The 19939-nt window shown below is 37.7% G+C and overlaps 1 protein-coding gene across 1 annotated transcript; it reads left to right on the top strand.

The window, feature by feature from the left end:
- Positions 1-380: 380 nt before the first annotated feature.
- On the top strand, positions 381-5307 carry LOC129260506 (uncharacterized). Its single transcript, XM_054898475.2, has one exon. The coding sequence runs from the start codon at positions 1457-1459 to the stop codon at positions 3152-3154; it is 1698 nt and encodes a 565-aa protein (XP_054754450.2). The 5' UTR covers positions 381-1456; the 3' UTR covers positions 3155-5307.
- The last annotated feature ends 14632 nt before the right edge of the window (positions 5308-19939 follow it).

Genomic DNA, 19939 nt, shown 5'->3' with positions numbered 1-19939 from the left:
TGCGCAGTATAGTCGGCCTTGTCAATTTGGATTCTGTCATATAGATGGGATAGCCATAAGGTAGGTAGGGAGATAGACAGCTCGGCCTTAGAGAGCAACGGACCTACAGCACAGAGCAGGTGAGAGGAAATGGAATAGAAAATGTGACATTCGAAGAGGGATCGAAGGGAAATGGATGGGGGAAAAGAAGACAGGGGTAGAAGGGGAAATAAAAAAAGAACATTGGGTGAAAGCAGAAAGGGGAAAGGGTCGGCAATGGTTTAGATAGAGAGAGATTATTCCCTGATAGGTGAGGGGTGATAGAACCAACAATGAAAAATAAGAGTCGTTTTAAATACGTAGATTTTAAATTAATGAAAAATCTATTTTTTTTTGTAACAAAAGCGTAATTAGCCCAAAAAACTTGAGGTTTTTAATACGCAAATCTATTTGGGGATATATTTTGACAAATATTCAGAAAATGGAATCATATATCGCCCGTTTTCCTTTCTTTGTGGTTTCGTTTCTCTTTGTTTCTCTTAGTCATGAAAAGTTTTGGGGTCCATGGCCCTCAAGCCAATGATTTGTAATTTATTCAATATGCTTAATGGACGATGAAGGTTAGGTCAGTAGGTAGGCAGAAATAAAACAAAAATACGGAACATATGGAAATATATAATCTTTATACAGCGCTTCATACATCAGAACGTCGTATATAGGCAAGGTTGCTTAGGTGGTGCGTTACAGATAGGTGAAATCATTGGCGGAGGGAGAAGTGGGACGGTATATGACAATATGATGATGGAAGATGAATTTATATTTGTTATGGAAAATGGTGTAAAAGAGAAAGAGGCAGTGAGGGTGAGCAGATATTGAAGAGCGGGGAAGGAGAGAAAGAGAAAGAGAGAGAGCTAAAGAGAGAAAGGGGAAGATAGAGTAGATAGGGGGCAGGGATATTGATGCGAGATAGTATATGAAAAAGGGAAAGATACAGAGAGATGGGAGGAAGGAGGCCTGAAACTGTTTGATGACTCACGATCACGTCCTCCTCCGTTCGGGAAGGCGAGCGACGGCCTGTTCTGTGCCTCACAAATGACATAGGTGCACTACACCGCAAACGAGCCAACCAGCACGCCAACAAAACCAGGCAACCAGCCAGCAAATCACAACCGAGGAAGGACTGCGATCCCTTCAAGCTCTCTACTTAAAGAGTCGTTGGTAACTAGTCACTGTGAGATGGACGTTTTGCGTTGGACACACTCTTGATTCATTTCTGCGTTGTTTGATTTGACGCAGGGGAAGGATGACGAATGCTCTTAGTGATTTATATCTTGGTAGATACAGTTTGTACCATCAATGTCTAGTGATACGATGACTTATTGAATTTTAATAACAGAGCTATCCAGCCTGGAGTTGATCATCTGGCGGTATTTGCTTTCTTTGGGAGAACACTTATTCGTTTGGAGGGTATATCTAGATGGGGATCATTACTTGCCATACTCATGACGGCGGTGCAATGGATAGCTTAAATATAATACTGTGTTTGGTGTGTCTGATTGTTAAACTTGCATCTGTGTCGGCCCAGGAAGTGGCATACATGATAGCTTCCGAGGAGGTCAATGTACAACGAGGCGATACGGCGGTCCTTCCCTGTGTTCTTGATCCGACGCAGAATGCCTTCGTCATCTGGCGCCGTCTGGACCCACTCATTGACCTTAGTCTGGGTGTCATGTTGGACAGCAATCTAGATCCTGGTTTGAAAGAGAGAGTTAGGATCGTCGCCAATCGACAAGCAGGGGAATACAATCTCGAAATCATGGACGTTCGGGTGAGCGACGAAAGTTCATATAAGTGTGACGTTATTTTCGGTTTGATGACATCGAGGACAGTCAGCACATCGGTGCGATTGAATGTGTATGTTCCACCAGAAGAAGGGTTTCCGCTATGTGACGTCAATCCGGCGATACCGTTAAAGAAGGGAAAGGTGGTGACGATGTCATGTTCAACAAGAGGTGGACATCCACCCTCCAAGGTTACATGGTACCGTGGAAGAAACCCTGTCACTACTGCAGCTGAAAACGAACAACAGCTTCGATGGAGACTGACAGACAGTGATTATGGCGTTCAGTTTACCTGCATCGAGACGCATCCAGCTCTACCTGGTGTCAGGGAATGTAGCGTGGTGCCCCTTCCTTTCCGTCTTTCCGTTGATCTCATTCCTTCGATCGCTGAGGTGGACGCTGGTGGAGAGACGTCTTTCACCTGTCAGGGTCGCGGACCTACCGATGCTCCTCTCAATTTCAAGTGGGAAGTGAATAACCAGGGAATCGCACCCAGAGGCAAATGGGCGATTTCTGGGGGCAACGGTCAAATCTTGTCCGTCTCCAATGTGACTACCTTTGATAATCAATCAAGCATTATATGCACCGTCACGGCTGGCCCGGGACAATCTGTTAAGACTTACGCAGTACTTGTGGTTAATGGTAAACCTATCAGGAGAACGTCCACTTCATCGAGAGGTAAATCGTGGAATCATCCTTCAACGCGTCATCCTATGCTAAGGAACAAGAATGACCAACAAGAGAGATCGAGTCTAACCACGTCAAATTCAATCAGTAGAAGACTTGTCATTATCATATCATTCGGGGCAGTCATGTTTGGTGTGCTTGTCGGTGCCACAGTCGCAATCGTAAGTATCTATCGGAGTCGCAAGGTAGCCGGGACGCAGTCAAAACCGAAGTCTTTCAAGAGCTCGTTTAAGACCGGGTCTACGAAGAGTTCACGGCAAATTGGAAAGCGGAACCGCGGGTTCAACAACAGAGGAAGTCGTATATGGCGGGATTCCAGGAGAATCACCTTCAACGACACTCAGATTACTTTCGCAGACCCGATTCTAGATTACGACGAGCCACCGGCCGAAACGACGTCGACGGACCCTGACGATAGTTACCTCGGCCTTTGTCCCGACAGTCTGTCGTCGTCGAAATACGAAGATCTACATAGCCATGTTATGAACTCGTTAAGCTTCGACCGTTTCTACAACGAAGCGCCGTCGGTTCCGGAACTGGAATACGAGGATGTTATAGCGGATCGGAATTGGTCAACGAGAAGCTACCCAGTGAATATAAACCAATGCGATGAAAGTATATACCTCAATAGGACATCAGTTCCCTGATACTGGAAATCGTGTTGGTAATTACTATGTTTAGGAACAATGGATGTCCATTGATTTATGGCGACTATAGACCTCATCTGAACTACCATGTGTGAGTTTTTACGTATTATGGGAAGGTAAATACGTGAAAGATAAAGATTACTGCTTTAGGTTTTCTCCATGGAGCTGATGGATACTGTCCGAAGGAAACTTTCGCCAACAAATTCGAATACCTTCAAATTTATCATTAACAGAAGTATTCAATTCTTGTTGTTCTTGTTTTGTAGGAGTGCTGTGCACTCTTGATGATGTTGATCAGTTTTGATGTGTGTCAAAGATATAATCACGAATTCGCAATTATATTTCTGAGACATGTAACTTATAAGATGACTTCAATTTTACAATAATGAGCGTTGTTGTATATGTTCAGGAAAAAAGTCATTAAAAATGAATTACATTCGATTAAGTCTCTATGATATACAGGCCAGTCACGTTACGGTAATATACGAATGCAGATAATTTGCCATCGCTTATGTCGCAATGTCTGATCGTTTAAATTTTCATTTCGCAAATTACTGTCAATTCTGGTATTTCCGCTCAGAAAAAAGAGTTAGAAAAGAAGAAAGAAAGGTTTTGATTTGTGTAGGTAGGTCTCATACAATACCTGCGCCCTGTGGCATCACATGAATAATCACTTATACAGCGCGTCCCCCCAAAAATGTCCCTCTGATATGCGGCTAAATTGCTTCAAAAAATGAATATTATTCTCAATAAAATGTATGACACTAGGAAGCTCATCTCATGTTCTAACTTCTATAAAAATTTCATTGGTCTCGCTTCAGTGGTTTTGGCTACACTGTCTATTATGTAACAGTGGTGTTTTTCAGCCCATTCCAAGTTTGCGTGCATGCAGCACTTCTGTGTGTTCTGCACTTTCTAGCATTTCAACCCACTTTGACCATTTTGACCAAGGAATTCCCTGATCTGACCAGGGAAATCTCCATGATCTGACCAGGCTCATCAAATCACAACCTTGAGCATGTTCAGAAGGGCAAAACCAATATTTGACAGTTTATTTCATGTTGATAACGGGAGATGCACAATGATTAAGACAACGGGTCATGTCTGTTTCATGCCTAATACTGCATTTTTTGTTTTTATTACTTGTTTTCGTTAATAAGCCACTGTGGTCAAGTTAATTCAATGTAACTTTTTAAAAGAAAAAAAGTCAAATATTTCTCTGGTAAAGTTCCTTTTGGCAAAGGGTGATTAACTTGTGGATTCCCCTTTATTTTTCGGCTTATTTTACTCATCCATCATTCACATTTTCTTCAAGTTGGTGCACTGATTCCCCTAATCAATCATCAAACAAAATTAATTTCTTTATGTTTCTTATCCTTCTGAACATGCCCAAGTTTATGATATGATGAGCCTGGATATGATTAGGGAAATGTCCCTGCTCAGATCCTGGATGTAAAATGGGGGTTAAAATGCCATAGACAATGCAGATATGCATCAATGCTGCAAACTTGGAATGGGCTAAAATGCACCACTGTTACGTAACAGAGTGTGTATTCAAAACCGCTGAAGTGCGACCAATGAAATTTTCATAGAAGTCAGATCATGAAATAAGCTTTCTACTCATGAACATTTAATAATACTACCACATTTAAGAATTAATTCAGTCCTATGTCAGAGGGACGTTTTTTGGGACGCGCTGTAAGTATATTAACACCACTATAAATCCATGGAAAACCAGGTACAACAAAAAAATACAATTGATTGTATATAATAATCACATGTCTTCATGCTAAAGCCCAAGAATAATCATATGATGAAGATCATGATCGAATATAGTTTTAACATTATTTTTAACAATATTTAAATCAATATCACTTTATCAATCATAAATGGAAATTCAAATTTATGCATGTAGTTATGGTCAATACACTTCATCAATGTTAGATGCACAAATATTTGATTTTTTATACTGTGTGTATATAAATTCCTACTGATTTCCTTCTTAATGTTGGATTGTACTATGCGAACATAAATGGACATCTAGTCTGCAGAAGCGGGTATCCGAGATACAAATGGTTCTAATGCAAAGATTGAAGAGAATACTAAAGATTCTGGTCAAGATGTATTACATGCCAGCATACTCTTTTCAAAAAGAGTATAAATTTAAAAAAATATATTAATCTGGAAGCATGCCTGGTTATGAAAAAGGACCACCCAACTTCCATTTATTCATAATTCATTTTGATTATTAAAAAAATCACCGAACATTTCTCTTCCTCCTCTGGTTCATCTCGGTCAGACTATCAGACTGAACCTTTAAAATAAATTTAAACTTTTCGAATACCTTTAGTTAAGGAACAATAGGTGTGATGGAGGCGGAAATGATAAAAATCACTGATGTCTGCGACATTTATGTTTTCTTTCAAGAGAACATTAAGGGCTGGGGTGTAAGGTGTTATAATGCGTGAATTTGATTATTTATGTGAAAGAGAAGGGGCATGCAGACAGAATTGCAGTTATCTACGCAAATAAAACGGAAGAAGGGCGGCTAGGGTAAAATAATAAATGAATAGGGAATCGTTTATAATTAGCAACATATACAACAAACTCTTTCTGGACTTGATATTTCCTCTCCCATGTGTAATGATTCAGGTGCGACTCGGCCACCCCTAGATTTGGCCCAGGTTTCTTTCGACCCCCTCCTTATGGCCTGCCTCCATGCAGCATTCAGGAAATATCTTTTATCTGCTCTTAAAGACATGTAGGTCGATAGGTTGAACAAGGGGCCAAAAAAGCTTACAGCCGTGCGGCTGGTAGTTTAGCTGAGTGCATAACATAAGGGCGATTCCATATGTGTCGTATGGAACATTTCGACCACAATTTCTAGTCTCTTGGCTGAATGATTGAGCAGTAAAAGTTTATTTTTTGTTCATGATAAAGTTATTGTGGTTAGTCATGCGAAAAACTGATAAACAACAAAATGTTTGATTATGGATGAATTAAAGGTGAAAATGTTATGTGTCGTACGGGACACAGAAATGCGCGGTACGGCACGCAGCATTTTCACATCTAATTAACCCATGGACAACATCTTTTTGTAAGTTATCATTTCTTAACATGACTACCCAGAAGTACTTTATTATTACCATAAAACTAATTGAAGTTCCTCATTTCTTTAGGCAGCAAGTTGAAAAGTGTTCTGAAAATGGCTGATCTTTCCAGCATGGAATCGCCCATAAGTAGACTACAACTGGGCTCTATTTAAAACTCGCAAAGATGGAAAATGGCCCTGATCACCAGCTCCACGTACATCTCCCCCCCCCCCTCTCTCTCTCTCTCTCTCTCTCTCTCCCTCTCTCCTTTTCCATAAAAGGAGAACGAAATCCTGCCGGAGATAAATGCCAAGGAAAACAAGAAGACATTTTTTACTTTTATAAATTACATTACTGAAGAAATGTTTTTATACTTTCCACATTATCTCTTTAAGTGCATCTTGTCTCCTTGGCAAAAGATATCTCATCGGATAATACGAATACAAACTATGCTGTCTTCATAATAAGACAAACATACTATAGAGACAAGGGAAACCAAATATTAAATGTCGTGTACAAAACATACTGAGAGTTTTACTAACTTGTAATTTTGAGGCAACATTACCAACATGTGGATTGCCATCGAAAGTGAGATGAGACCATCGAGTTTGATGGATCTAAAAAAATGTTTGCCTCTCATTTCATAAAAGTGGATATTTACCCATAGTTTCAACCTCCTTTAGTTTAATATTTCCAAGGGATTTCCGAGGATATTCTAAATACGAAGCTGAACTATAACTCAAAGTATTTCATGGAATCAGGCGCGTAGCCAGGGGGGGGGGGGGGCGGTGGGGGCGGTCGCCCCCCCCCCCAAAAAAAAAACGTCCCCAAAAAGAAAAAAAAAAGGGAAAAAAGAGAGGAAAAAAGGAAAAGGGAAGGGAGGAAAGGGAAGAAAGGTAGCTTTGTCTGTTTTTTTTTCTTTTTATTCTTTATTTTTTTTCTCAAAAGAGAAACTCCTTCATTCTTGCTTTAAATTTATATATGAATTTTGCTTCCGCGCTGCGCGCGGTTAAATGACAATATTGAAGTTCTCCATTGTTTCCCCACCCTTTCTCTAACTCTGCTTTTCCACCTCAGCTATATGTGTTTCTTGCCAGTTAAAGTTCAAATGTATAGATTAGGGCATGGAATTAGAGTAAGGTTAGGCAGAAGTATATGAAGTTATCTTTTTTTTTATTGATCGCGCAACTTCTGGTCGGGTCGGCTCCGGGCGGGTAAAATCTTTATATCAATTTCTGCCGTCACCTCCATAAAGTCAACTTCTCCCGCTTTTCAGGTCATTACTAAACAACCATAATTTGGGGCAAACAGGTTCCTAATTTAAAAAGAGGAATGTATAAAATTCGTGTCGTATTAAATAAAAAAGTACAATATTTTTTTTCAAATTCTATTAATCTTCATGTTATTTCCCTGCACATTCATCTCCTGTCCTGTTTTGCGCCCTAAGTTTGAAATTTTGAATGACACTTAGGTTTCTTTATAATTCAAAATGAAGCGCTTCAGGATGAGTCAAAGAAATTAGGCATCCTTTTTTATATTATCTTAATAAATCACAGAAGTTTCAACTTTTTGCGCACTATTTTCCTTGTAATAAAGTTCAATAATCTTAGGAAATCAATTGAATTAGAGCCGATGGGGTATTAGATATATCTGCATTTGATGAAACGTCCGCCCTTTGAAATTTCAGAGTTTTATTGCTCTGCGCGGGGAGGAATATCTTCCTCCCGGCATATACACTTCTTCTCCTCTGTTTTGCGAGTTAAAGATATGCACTGTCGCTAAATTGTTTGTAATCAAATCTGATATTTCCAAGGGAAGTATTCAATATATCTTTGAGAATACCCTTTTCTCGGGACCCTTTTCATGGCAAAAAAATTGATAAAACGCTTTAGCTTCCGCGCTTCGCGCGGGGTTATAATGATTTTAATTTCCTCCATTGTATTCCTTTTTGTGCGTTCACAATCACTTTTGAAAACAAGGTTCAAAATCACAATAAAGTCAACTGAATTGGAGCTGATATAGGTACTAGAGACAAGAGAGACGGCTCCTTTTCATTTTGATATATGAAACACCAAAAGCTTCGCGCTTCGCGCGGGAGGGGGAAACTCCCCCTCCCTGCACCCACCCCCTACGGAGCGCGCTTCGCGCGCTCTGTAAGTGTTGGCACGCTTCGCGTGCATTTACCGCCCCCTCCAAAATGAAATCCTGGCTACGCGGTTGCATGGAATAACAGTGTCCCATGAACACAGGACTCACTTGACCTATAAATATAGATTTTGATTCTGGAATTGGTCTTCTGCTAATTAGTATGGTTTTAGAACACGTTTTAGTTTACAAATTAATAAGCACTCGATATACTTGGTAGTATTTTGCTCAATGAGTCTTTAGAAGAAATGAATTTTGATGAGCATAAAATCCTGAAGATTAACAAGTTGTTTAACTCCCCTCTGAAACGATCCATAATTATGCTTGCTAATTTTATGATGTGGCATTTCTTATTGAGTAAATCGTTTAAAGATATCGACAGAAACATTAGATCCAATATGAATTGATATAATTGAATCATAATTCGTCTAGTAGCATTGCTAAATTGCCAATTCGTCTTCTGCCAACTCGTCTACTCACCACATAGTCTACTTTCATTTAGTCTAATGTCATTCCGTCCTTCAACATTTCGTCTAACAACCATTTGGTCCAATCCTCACTTTGTCTAATCACCATTTCGTCTCATAAACTTTTGGTCAAATATCCATTTAATTTTCATTCATTTTAACACTTAGTCCAATTAGACCAAATAGTATATGGACTAAATGGCTATTGGACCTACTGTTTATTAGATGAAATGGTGAGTGGGCGAATTGGCAATTAGACATTGTGGATAGTAGACGAACTGATGGTAGACCAAATGATAGTAGACGAGTTGGCAATTGGACGAATTGGCATTAGACGAATTGGAAATAAACCTTCGCATTCAACTGCCATTACTCGCTTCATCAGGCTGTTCTGTCTGGTATTTAAAAGTCAAAGTTTATAAGACTGAAAAGTTTGGGCCTAAATTGTAGCGGTGAAAGAATCGTGTATAGAGGGGCTGCGGAGCGGATGAGGGCTGAGGGGCGTGAATGCCCCTTTTTCGGTAAACTTGTACACACCGTAAAAAGTGCAATTGTTTCATTTTTTGGCATGGTCTGCCCTCCCCCTTTCAAAACCATTGACCTAACAATATCCCCTCGTCAAATCAAATCACCCATGATATATACGTAACAGGGAGTTACGCATCTCGACGGGGGCGGATTCTACAGCATAGAAAATCTATTGTCAAAAGCTTATTTTGACAGAAAAGTCTTTGTCGATAATTTGCTAAATCAAGAAAGCAGTTTCGTCATGGACTCTAGACAGACGACACAGTTGCAATGTTTCGTCAGCTCAGAATCTTACGATGATCAGCTGTCACGATTCACCAATTTTCGACAAAGACCTCTCATTTGTTTTACTGTGATTTGGCGGCATTTTTAATAGATTTTCTATGTCGTAGAATCCGTCCCCATCGCGACTCGTTAATGATTCCTAATCACACCCACGAAACCGACTCCAAACCGACCGATATTATGCTATTTGAAATAACGTAATAGCTTTAGTCGGTCTGGAGACGGTTTCGCAGGTGAGGCTTTACTCAGTAAAAAGGCTGTTTTGAACTTTATACAACGCTGTTTACTATATCAACCTTACAGTAGATGTTTAACAGTTTAAACAACCAGTCTTAATTCATTGAGAATTAAGTATTAAGAATTAAAAATGTTATACACTGTCTTGTTTAAACGATTTAAACAACTTCTATTAAGTTCATATACTGTAGTAAACAGCGTTGTATAAAAATTTCAAAGAGATTTTTCAAAATTAGAGTTCCATTGTGCAAAACTTAATGCTGAAAATGAATGCTTTAGTCACACCAACGAGACCAACAACAGACCAGTCAAATATAATTTGAAAGAACATTTCTGATTGGTTCCTGGTCAGTCTACTGAGCATAATGCGCATGCAACGATGATCTTGATAGGCAATTTCATTCAGCGATTAATCGCCAACCTTTGCGTGACGGGAGCGGTTTAGTTCGTGTGGCAGTAACAATAGAATTTTCACTCATATTCTAAATTTTATATTAATTAATCATACAGAGATGTCATAAGGATAGAATGTGATTTTACATGAGTGTTTTTTTTTGTATCTCTTTCAAGACGACTGAGTGAAATCTGAACAAATTGTTGACTATCCGATGGAGTTGGCTCACGTGGTACAACAATTGTTCCCCTTCCTTTGGTACATAATGATGAAATGAATAATTGACCATTAATGATATTTGCAATAATGCAATTATTAATATTTTTTGAATAGTTTTATCTACACTTTTCAGTATGTGAAAACTGTTTAATGTGATATCTGATTTTTGTATGTCGATATTCTGTCGATTTTTAGGATAAAGAATAAATTCGTGATTTGCGAAGTAACCTTTTCATCCTTTTTCCTTATTTGATATGTGAATATCGAATTGAAACTATTTCTATGATATTATTACAAGTAACATTACTGATATTACTATAAAGATTTCCAATATATCTACAATACTTACATCAAGTCCTACACACTATAACAGTCTACACCATACAACTTACACTACCTACAGATAGTACAATAGCAGCACTTTTTAGGGGACTGTCCTGAACCCCAAATAGGATAGATGAAAATATGTACCTTAAAAAAGTGCAAGTGTTTATTATGCGTAGTTTAATTTATTTATATTTTTTGCATTCGAAAGGGTGCAGATTTGACCCTTTCCTATAAAGGGTACAACACTGCACCCTTTATGGTGCAAATTATAAATATACCCGTATACTGGTATAGATGCAAAAAGTGAAAAAATTGCACCAAAAGGGGCTACCAGAGTGACATTTGAAAGGTGCAAAATTTAACATTTTTCTTAGTTCTTATTTCGTGGTTTATAATATTATGGGCGGCAAGACTGATGCTATACACTTCATTTCCTTTGAAAATCCTCAAATTAACCCCTATTTTTTATTATCAAACTCTAAAAATAAGGGTCACCCAATATTGGGTAAAATGCGAACATGCATGTTGGTTGGGTAAAAAGATACCAAATATCTTGTAAATTTTACGCAATGTTGCGTTGAAATATAACAATTAAATAATTAAGGGTCACGTAGACCCTGAAATGTGCAAAATAGCCCCTGCAATTTGCAAAATTTGCAAAATGTTACTTTTTTCTTAGATCTTATTTCGTGATTAATAATATTCACGGCAAGACTGATGCTATACACTTTACTACCTTAAAAAAAAATCAAATTAGCGATTAGCCCCCCCCCCCTTTTTTTTATTCATTTGTCACCGAAGTTGGAACCCTCCAAGTTTAAATCATTTCCTTTTCGAAATCCCTATATCCATGATGTCATATAGTAGTAACATAATTGATGAAGGCACGTAGGGTAAACTATCTGCATTATGATCTATAAATGGAGAAAATGGAAGAAAAAGGGAGGAAACTTAATCATATTGGCGCACTTGTGAACTTTCCGAGCCTCTGGCTATTTCATCCTTGAGAATGTGGTTCATTCGATGTCACTGTGTATAAGAAGAAGCCTGGTGATGTGACAGTGACACAAGTCCAACCGGCTCTATCTCGATCAAATCTATTACGTTATTTACCAATGTCATAATATCGGTCAGTGTTGATTTGATTATGTTGGTGTGACTGTCCACATTAGAATGAGAGGGTCATAAAAACAACAACATAACCATCAGTAATATCATGAGAGGTTAACCAAAAGCTTTCGAAAAGGAAAGTCTATCTCCAGTGTCGAAAATATTCCTCTTAATAGTCCTTTTACCGTGGGTCACGGCATGGGGGGGGCAACAGCAAAAATTGTGAGTCACTTAGTGGGCGCGCGAAGCGCGCTCAATTGCCAGGTATACTGACCTAATAGAGACATTTCAAGGACTGTGCCAATAAACGGATATGTATCTCACTGTTCAAATAATGCGAGCGCAAAGCGCGAGCTGAAATTATATTATAGGACATTTTTGTATATAGTGACCCCAAACAGGGGCATTATACTATTTTCTTTTTAGGAATTCACGAAGAGCATACATATCTCACCACAGTCATCTAATGCGAGTGTCAAGCGCTTGCTGATTTTGTTAGAATTACACCTAAATACATGAAGCACTTTTTGTAGTCATTGTGATCATAAACACGATTCGTATGTCACTAATCAAATATTGCGAGAAACTCCGACATAAATTTTCTTCATGGAAAAAAAACAAATAAATCGCAAATAATGCCTACTGCTTTATGATCTCATTTTACGAAAAGCGTAGACCTTATATTGATGCTTTAACAGCTGATATTCGGATTGATTTGAGAGGTCTTTCCCAGTCCAGGTAAGGAAAGAGATTCGGTAACTTTCAACACATCAATAAAAAGATCTGGAACGCTATTGATAAGGGATTTAAATCAGGCGAACCTCTCATCAAGTGATGAGGCCACTCTATCACCTGTCGTGAGTCTGCTTGGTGCGACAGGCACACCGGAGAAGCCTATTCCAGACCGATCAGATATGTTATTATTTATCAATTTATTTATATATTTATCTAGTCATTTATTTATTTATTTATTCATTCATTCAATTTTTTATTCATTTATTCATTCTGCATTATTTAAAAACAGGGTTGTCTTTTCAGTGACCAAAGGCCTGCTTTACAAAAGAGCCCTGTAAACATAAGATTATATTAAGATCAAAAGACAATTTAAAAGAAAACGAGTATTATTTAAATAATGAAAAATCACTTAAAATCAAATTAAGTAAACTTAATAAATAAGTTGTAAAACTGACAACTTAAATTACAATGAATATTATTCATATAAAATGGCATTAAGCACAAAACATACAAAGAGAAATAAAGTAGGTAAAATGAAACGATGCAAAAAGTTGTAAAAGTAAACAAAAAATAACTCGAGTACTGATATGTAAAAATGTATCACCAAATGTATGTATTGCGTTATTACCAATGACATGTCATCGATCAGTTTGGAGTCAGTTTCGTTGATGTGACTGTAGCATCAGTCACCTCGATACATCCCCTCCTGCTCTCTCTCTTGCGAGTGTTCGCAACCAGTCTGCAGACGCTTTCTGGAACGTAGAGAATATATTGTCAAAAGCCCTTCATGACAAAATCGGTGAATAAAAACAGCAGTGTCGTCCTGGACTCTGGACACACGACATATTTGCAATTTTTCGTCAGCTCCGAAAATTTGGACGATCTGCTCTCCCGGTTCACCAATTTTCGACAATGACCTCTAAGTCATTCATTTTGATTTGACGAGCATTTTCAATAGATTCTCAACGTTCCAAAAATCGTCTGCGTAGTGGTTGCCAAAACTCTCTCATCTCTGTTTCTCTTTCTCTCACACAACTTTTTATATTTTGGTCACTTTTTCAATAATAAGGTAATTTGCCTTTTTTTCAAAATCGAACTTTTGTAAGGCAGAAATGAAAAATTGAGTATCTCATAAAATTTAGCGCAATTTCATTAATAGAACAATAGACATTAATAGCTTAATATTGATGTTTTACATATACGAACACAAATTGAGATCACGATATTATACCAAGTTCTAAATAATCATTAGGATCAGGATTTGGTATCACTTGACAAGGACTGACTCGATCCTTTTGAAGAATATGAAACTATAAATAGATTACATTTTTTAAATATATATTTGAGTATAATCCCTTCAATAAAAGTACAAGCCTTCGTGTTGTTGTTGTTGTTTTTTTTTTTTTGGGGGGGGAGTTACTCTCTTTTCATTTACAGTTTCAGCTTCAGCTTTTAACACCTCCACTTTAGATTTAATTAATGGATATCATCGAAAGCGTAAATTATTAATTCAATGTCGCTTTAGTACTTTTAAAAGATGCTTGGCGGAAAGATAATCACCTCTGAAACGAGGACGGATCAATTTCATTATCATCAATAATAAGGAAATTAAATTTGGTCTGTTCATGGACATAGTTCATAACACAGAATTTCCTGCGTCCCACTTCCCCCATCTACCTCTCTCCACCCCTCCCCCTCTCGGTCCCCCCCCCCTCCCCCTCTCTCTCTCTCTCTCCCCTATCTCTCTCTCTCTCCCATGTCTCATCATCATCTATCTTTTCTTTCTTTCTCGCTTTTTCTCTGCCACATCACACTCACTCACCTCACAATTTCCCCATATCGCTTTATTGGCTTCCTCCCCAGGTTCTCCACCGTTTTTCCTTCCTATTTTCCCTATCTTGAATTGGGTGACTTGACGACCTCTCCACCTTCGAAAAAGTGACTAATTTCCCTAGATTAACGTGTATAATTTGATGAAGTATGATGATAAGTTAATGACCAGTCTGTGGTATGTTGACCGATAGAGGGTCGGTGATACGGTTTATTTCCAATTCGTCTAATGCCAATTCGTCCAGTAACTAATTCGTCTACTATCATTTGGTCTATCATCAGTTCGTCCTCTACCCATATGATCTAATTGCAATTTCGTTCAATCACCATTTCGTCTAACCAGTTGGTCCAATAGCCATTTAGTGCATGTACCATTCGGTCTACTTAAAATATTAAAGTGTTAATTGTGCAAAATGAATAAAAATAAAATGGATATTAGACCGACTGGTTATGAGACGAAATGGTAATAGACGAAATGATGATTAGACGAAGTGATGATTGGACCAAAGGGTAATTGAACCAAATGGTGAGTGGACGAGTTGGCAGTAGACGAATTGGCAATTTACTGGTGATACTAGGTAGTTTTCGCTCCACGGCGCACGACTGATTCAGGAAATTATTGACAAATACCCTTCATGAAAAAAAGAAACTAAAAAGTCTTTGTCGAAAATTGGTGAATCAAAACATCAGTGTTTTTTCTCGACTTTGGACAACGACGTAATTTTTCATATTTCGTCAGCTCCAAAACTGTTCTGATTTCCCGATTTTCGAGGAAAAAAGGCCTCCCAGCTATTCTTTGTCATTTGACAGGCATATATTCAATACATTTACTGCGTTCTAGTATCCGTTTTGCGACGCTGTGTGAAAACTCCTTAATAAAAGTCACATAAACGCAGAAAGTCAGCGCTAGTTCCGGTATCCTAGAAGTTTTGGGAAATCGTTTTCCCGCCAGAACTACTCCCAGAGGTGTTGTACGTTGCGCTTAAGGCAAGTATGAGGAGAAAATAAACATTTCAGCTAGAGGAGGACCTGGCGTCGTCATGACGATGAGACTGAACTCTTGTCCTCACACCCGGGTCCTCACACCCCTCAGCACACTACCACACTGCTAAAACTCCGGTGTTGATTTAACACCAGCCCGGAATCTATATGTCCACACCAGAGAAGTATTGAAACATCACCAGTTTGGAATCAAACGGATGCTGTTTTAATACTAATTGGTGTTGTATAAACACCTATCTGGTGTTAGGCCAAAACGAAACTGGTGTTTTTTAACACTTCTCTGGTGTGGACATATATCTTTATATGTTTACTTTGTATATTGTCTGCAAAATGGTGTCTTTGATAACCATGGTAGAGTCTTGTAAAGCTCTTGTCGTATTGGGACGACCTTACGTACAATAGTCATTTCACTCGTCACTGGATTCTGGCTCTGAAGAGCATCTAAAGAGGTGCAATGTGCATCTTGCAAATGCAACATTTATACTTTATGGTACAGGGTTGTGCCCTAGAACGTAAAGAAAAAAATGCGGATGCAACTCTGCTTTGATATTTAGGGCACAAACCCTATTCTGAGTCGGTATATGCATGATTCGCTTTTTTAACTAAGACTTATTATCGAAAACCTTTTTAAAAATATCAAATCTGAACTATTTGAACATCATAATAAAAAGAAACCATACTCGCATTCATGAAAAATTTTTATCTGAAAAATCCAAGCCTATAATTCAATTACACCCTGATCTTGTGATCAACCCCGGTGTACAATATTTATACTACATTCTTAATGCAACTGTACAGTCACACCAACGAAACCTACTCCAAACCGATAGTTTGCATGTCATTGAAAATAACGTAATAGCTCTGGTCGGTCAGTGGTCGGATTCACCGGTGTGACTGAGCCTATATTAAAAGACATCGCGAAGCGCCATTTATTTTAAGTATGAATTTGCTATGATAATTGTTAATAAGTATCAATGAAATTGAAATGAAAATGCGAAATTTCGTCCAAAAGACCCACAATAAGTTGTCCAAATCGGATTTTGATATTACTCACTTGTTTTTATTTTACAACATACTTATTTTTCAAAACTTAAAATTTTTGACACTATGAAGAACAATCACTTTTCTTTTAAATATGGTTCTTTTGATAAAATTATTAATTTTGAAGACAAAATCACAATTTGGCTATTTACAAAGAACCTTGCCTGGCGACCTCGCTATCGTTGGTTTGGGGTTAGCGGGTCACACATGTGAATGCGTTATAATTATTTGTGTTGAATACATCATCATATTTTATTCATTATTCTATTTCTATGGTATATCATGACGAAAGGACAATTAAATCGAAATCAAACATGCAATTTGGACGAAAAGACCTTACTTCGTGGGTGATTATATTTTTTTTTTTTTTTTTTTTTGCTTTTCAAATTTCTTTTGGTCGAAATGAAATTACATTTGGCATGTTTGGGGTGATAACCTTTTTTTTTTGCTTGTCCCTGCCCCCCCCCCTACCTTTTGGTGAGAGGTTTCAGGCCTTGAAAGTGGCCATGCATTTTCATTGGGTAATACATCGCCTAATGCTCTGTCAATAACTTAACGCAATGTTGTGTGAGATCTACCCGTTATAATGATATTATTGCTATCTAAAAAAAAAACAAGGGGTGTGCCCTTTTAATCCATTATTGGGCAACTATTTGTTTTAATAAAAACTGTATAAGGGTGTATTACGCCTCTGTGGTAATAATGGATGCGGGTTCTATATGCTTGTTCTTCCCTTATTATTATGTTGTCCCATTGTTCTTAAGTTAAAGATCACATCATTACGGATGTACGAGTCCCTTTGAACTCCCACCTATAGTAGGCGGCAAGTAGTAAGAATTCCAAAAATTTTCTGTAGAATCTGATTTTTTGTGCTCATCCCCCTATTTTTAGGGTGCTGAACACGAATCTGCTTGTTGCCAAATTTATAAATGCCGTCTTTGGCCGCCATTTTGAATTTCAAAATGGCCGCCATAGAAATCTGTTGACTGGAGATAAATGCTGAAAAAAACACTATTTATGACAATAATATGGGCCAAAAGTATGTTTTTTGTATTTTTCATGATATGTAGTATTATGCTGATTTTTTCCACCCAATTTAATATACGAATTCTCATTCAAAATGGCCGCCAAAGTGACAGAACCCATCCTTAAGTTATTATTGTCAGATAGGAAATGATATATTTTTATTTAAAAAATGTACTTTTTTGAGCTTTTAAATATTTTATGCATTCTTGTGAAAGTATTTAATCAGTTCAGTTGGTTTCAGTCTGAAAAAAATACATTTTTCTATTTTTTATCTATTTAAAACTACCACATGAGCTTAAACTTAGCAAAATTTGGAAAGCGCCCTCTCGTGGACAGAATTGAAAATTGTTGAAAACTTTAACATCTTCCTGAGATAGCCTATGATGGCGTCAATTTTGTTTCTGTTTTCTGGACAAAATTCATCTTAAGGTGAGTTTAAAACAAATTTACATTTATCTTCTCACCCAAAAATGACCAAAGAATTTATTTTCATTCTACATCTTGTCCATTAGAGCAAAATTTAAATGTACTGGTTCATCAAGATTGTTGTAGATTTATATTACAGTCCCATGCATTGTATTCTATGTAGCTTTTTACTTTTAGTGGGCCTTGTCCTTGAAGTTGGAGCTTTGGTCAGGTGTTTTCCATAGCAAATAACACACTCCCCCTGGCCCTGTCAAAGTGTACATAAACTTTAAGTAGGCCTTTTGTTAGTACTGGTGTAAGTAATATAGAATCTAGTAGGTCCTAGATCTAGTCTAGGTCTAGTAGTAGTACTAGACCTAGGCCTAGTCCTAGATCTAGATAATTTATGAAATTTAGGCTAGATCTAGTATTCTACTACTAGATCTAGCCTAAATTTGTAAAATTATAAGAAGGCTAAATTTACTAGTCACTGGATCTAGATAATAGATTTAGTATTCTAGACTAACCCAAGGAGTTCCGACCCACAAAGCGGGTCGGAGCCCAGGACTCGTCCGTGTAATTAATAGGCAGAGGGTACTCTCCAAAATGGAGTAGGCCTAGGCCTAGAATGGGGTCGCAATAGCACCCAAAAAAAAGGGGGAAAATAAATTATGCACTTAGGCCTACCTCGATTATATGGATAATGGATGAAGGTCTAGATCTATCATGACACAGAATCCTGACATCGCGGCACAAACTTGACCCTCAAAAAAAAAGTTAATGTAAGCGTAGAACTAGCGACAACGTTAGATCTAATAGTGTCTAGTACTAGTAGCCGTATGCCTACTAAGATTACAAGCAACTTTTAGATTTATAAATCAACTAGAGGGATCTAGATCTATTTAATAAGAGATGCAACTTAGTAGGCATAGTGTTTCTGAATCTGGATGGTTGATGAACAAACGCCTGGCGTGGCTATCCCATACATTTTTTTTTGTAACATTGCATGAAGTTGGATGTGTACTTAATTTATTTGGATCCTTTCAAGGAGTTCTTTGAATTTGGGGATTGGTGTAGTGCTAAAAGTATAAAACCAAACCAATGCCGTACGGAATGAAAAACACCATCAACCATAAGTGGATATGTTGTAAAGGGATTATTTCATTAGTTGCAAAACTTTATAAAATCAAACTGAGCATTAAATCCCCCTTGTTAAGACAAGACCATTACAATAAAATCTTGACTTGCTTTACTTGAATTTTTTAATCTTTTCTGTTAATTGCTATTTCTACCCTCATTTTTTTATTTGGACATTAATTTCAGAAGGTGATTTTTTTTTGCCATTTTACTTTGCCAGTTATGAGAAAAAAATTCATGTCTCCTCTATTTTTTTAAATCAAATAAAAAACAATTATGACCTATTACAACTGCGATCGATTACTGTCATATATATACGTATCCACCGACACTTTTATACCAAGATTAGTTTTAAAAGTCCTCAAATTTTATAAAGAAAAAAAATCATCTTCATAAAAATGTTAAAATCGATAAGAATTGAATCAAAGACGAGGCCGAAGCTGTGGTATTTGACTTTTGAAATATTTTTGGGGAATTCTTACCGTTCTTAATCACTAACCAATAAAACATTTATTATTTTATATGATTAAAATACATGGTGCTACGATCTAGATGGAGTTACAGGCGCGATAGCTCAGTCGGTAGAGCGGGGGATTCGTATTCCGGTGACTCGGGTTCGATTCCCACTTGGTGCGCTAGTGCCGTTTGGTAAGGCATTAATCCTCATTACCAGGTCCTTCGGAGAGGACCTTAAGCCGTCGGTCCTCTGGTTGCTTGCTTACAAGCAATCAGGTAAAAATCCCCACCAATCACCAATCACAATCAGCAACTGGGCGTTGTGGCCTGCGCCTGTAATCCAAGCTAT

The sequence above is a fragment of the Lytechinus pictus genome, chromosome 5, assembly GCF_037042905.1.
Source record: "Lytechinus pictus isolate F3 Inbred chromosome 5, Lp3.0, whole genome shotgun sequence".
Taxonomy (NCBI): domain Eukaryota; kingdom Metazoa; phylum Echinodermata; class Echinoidea; order Temnopleuroida; family Toxopneustidae; genus Lytechinus; species Lytechinus pictus.
Note: the sequence above shows the minus strand (reverse complement) of the source record. Positions and strands in the feature narration are given on the sequence as shown.

Excerpts from the sequence above, each read along its gene's own strand:
- LOC129260506 (XM_054898475.2), top strand. The coding sequence starts at position 1,457 with ATGGGGATCATTACTTGCCATACTCATGACGGCGGTGCAATGGATAGC.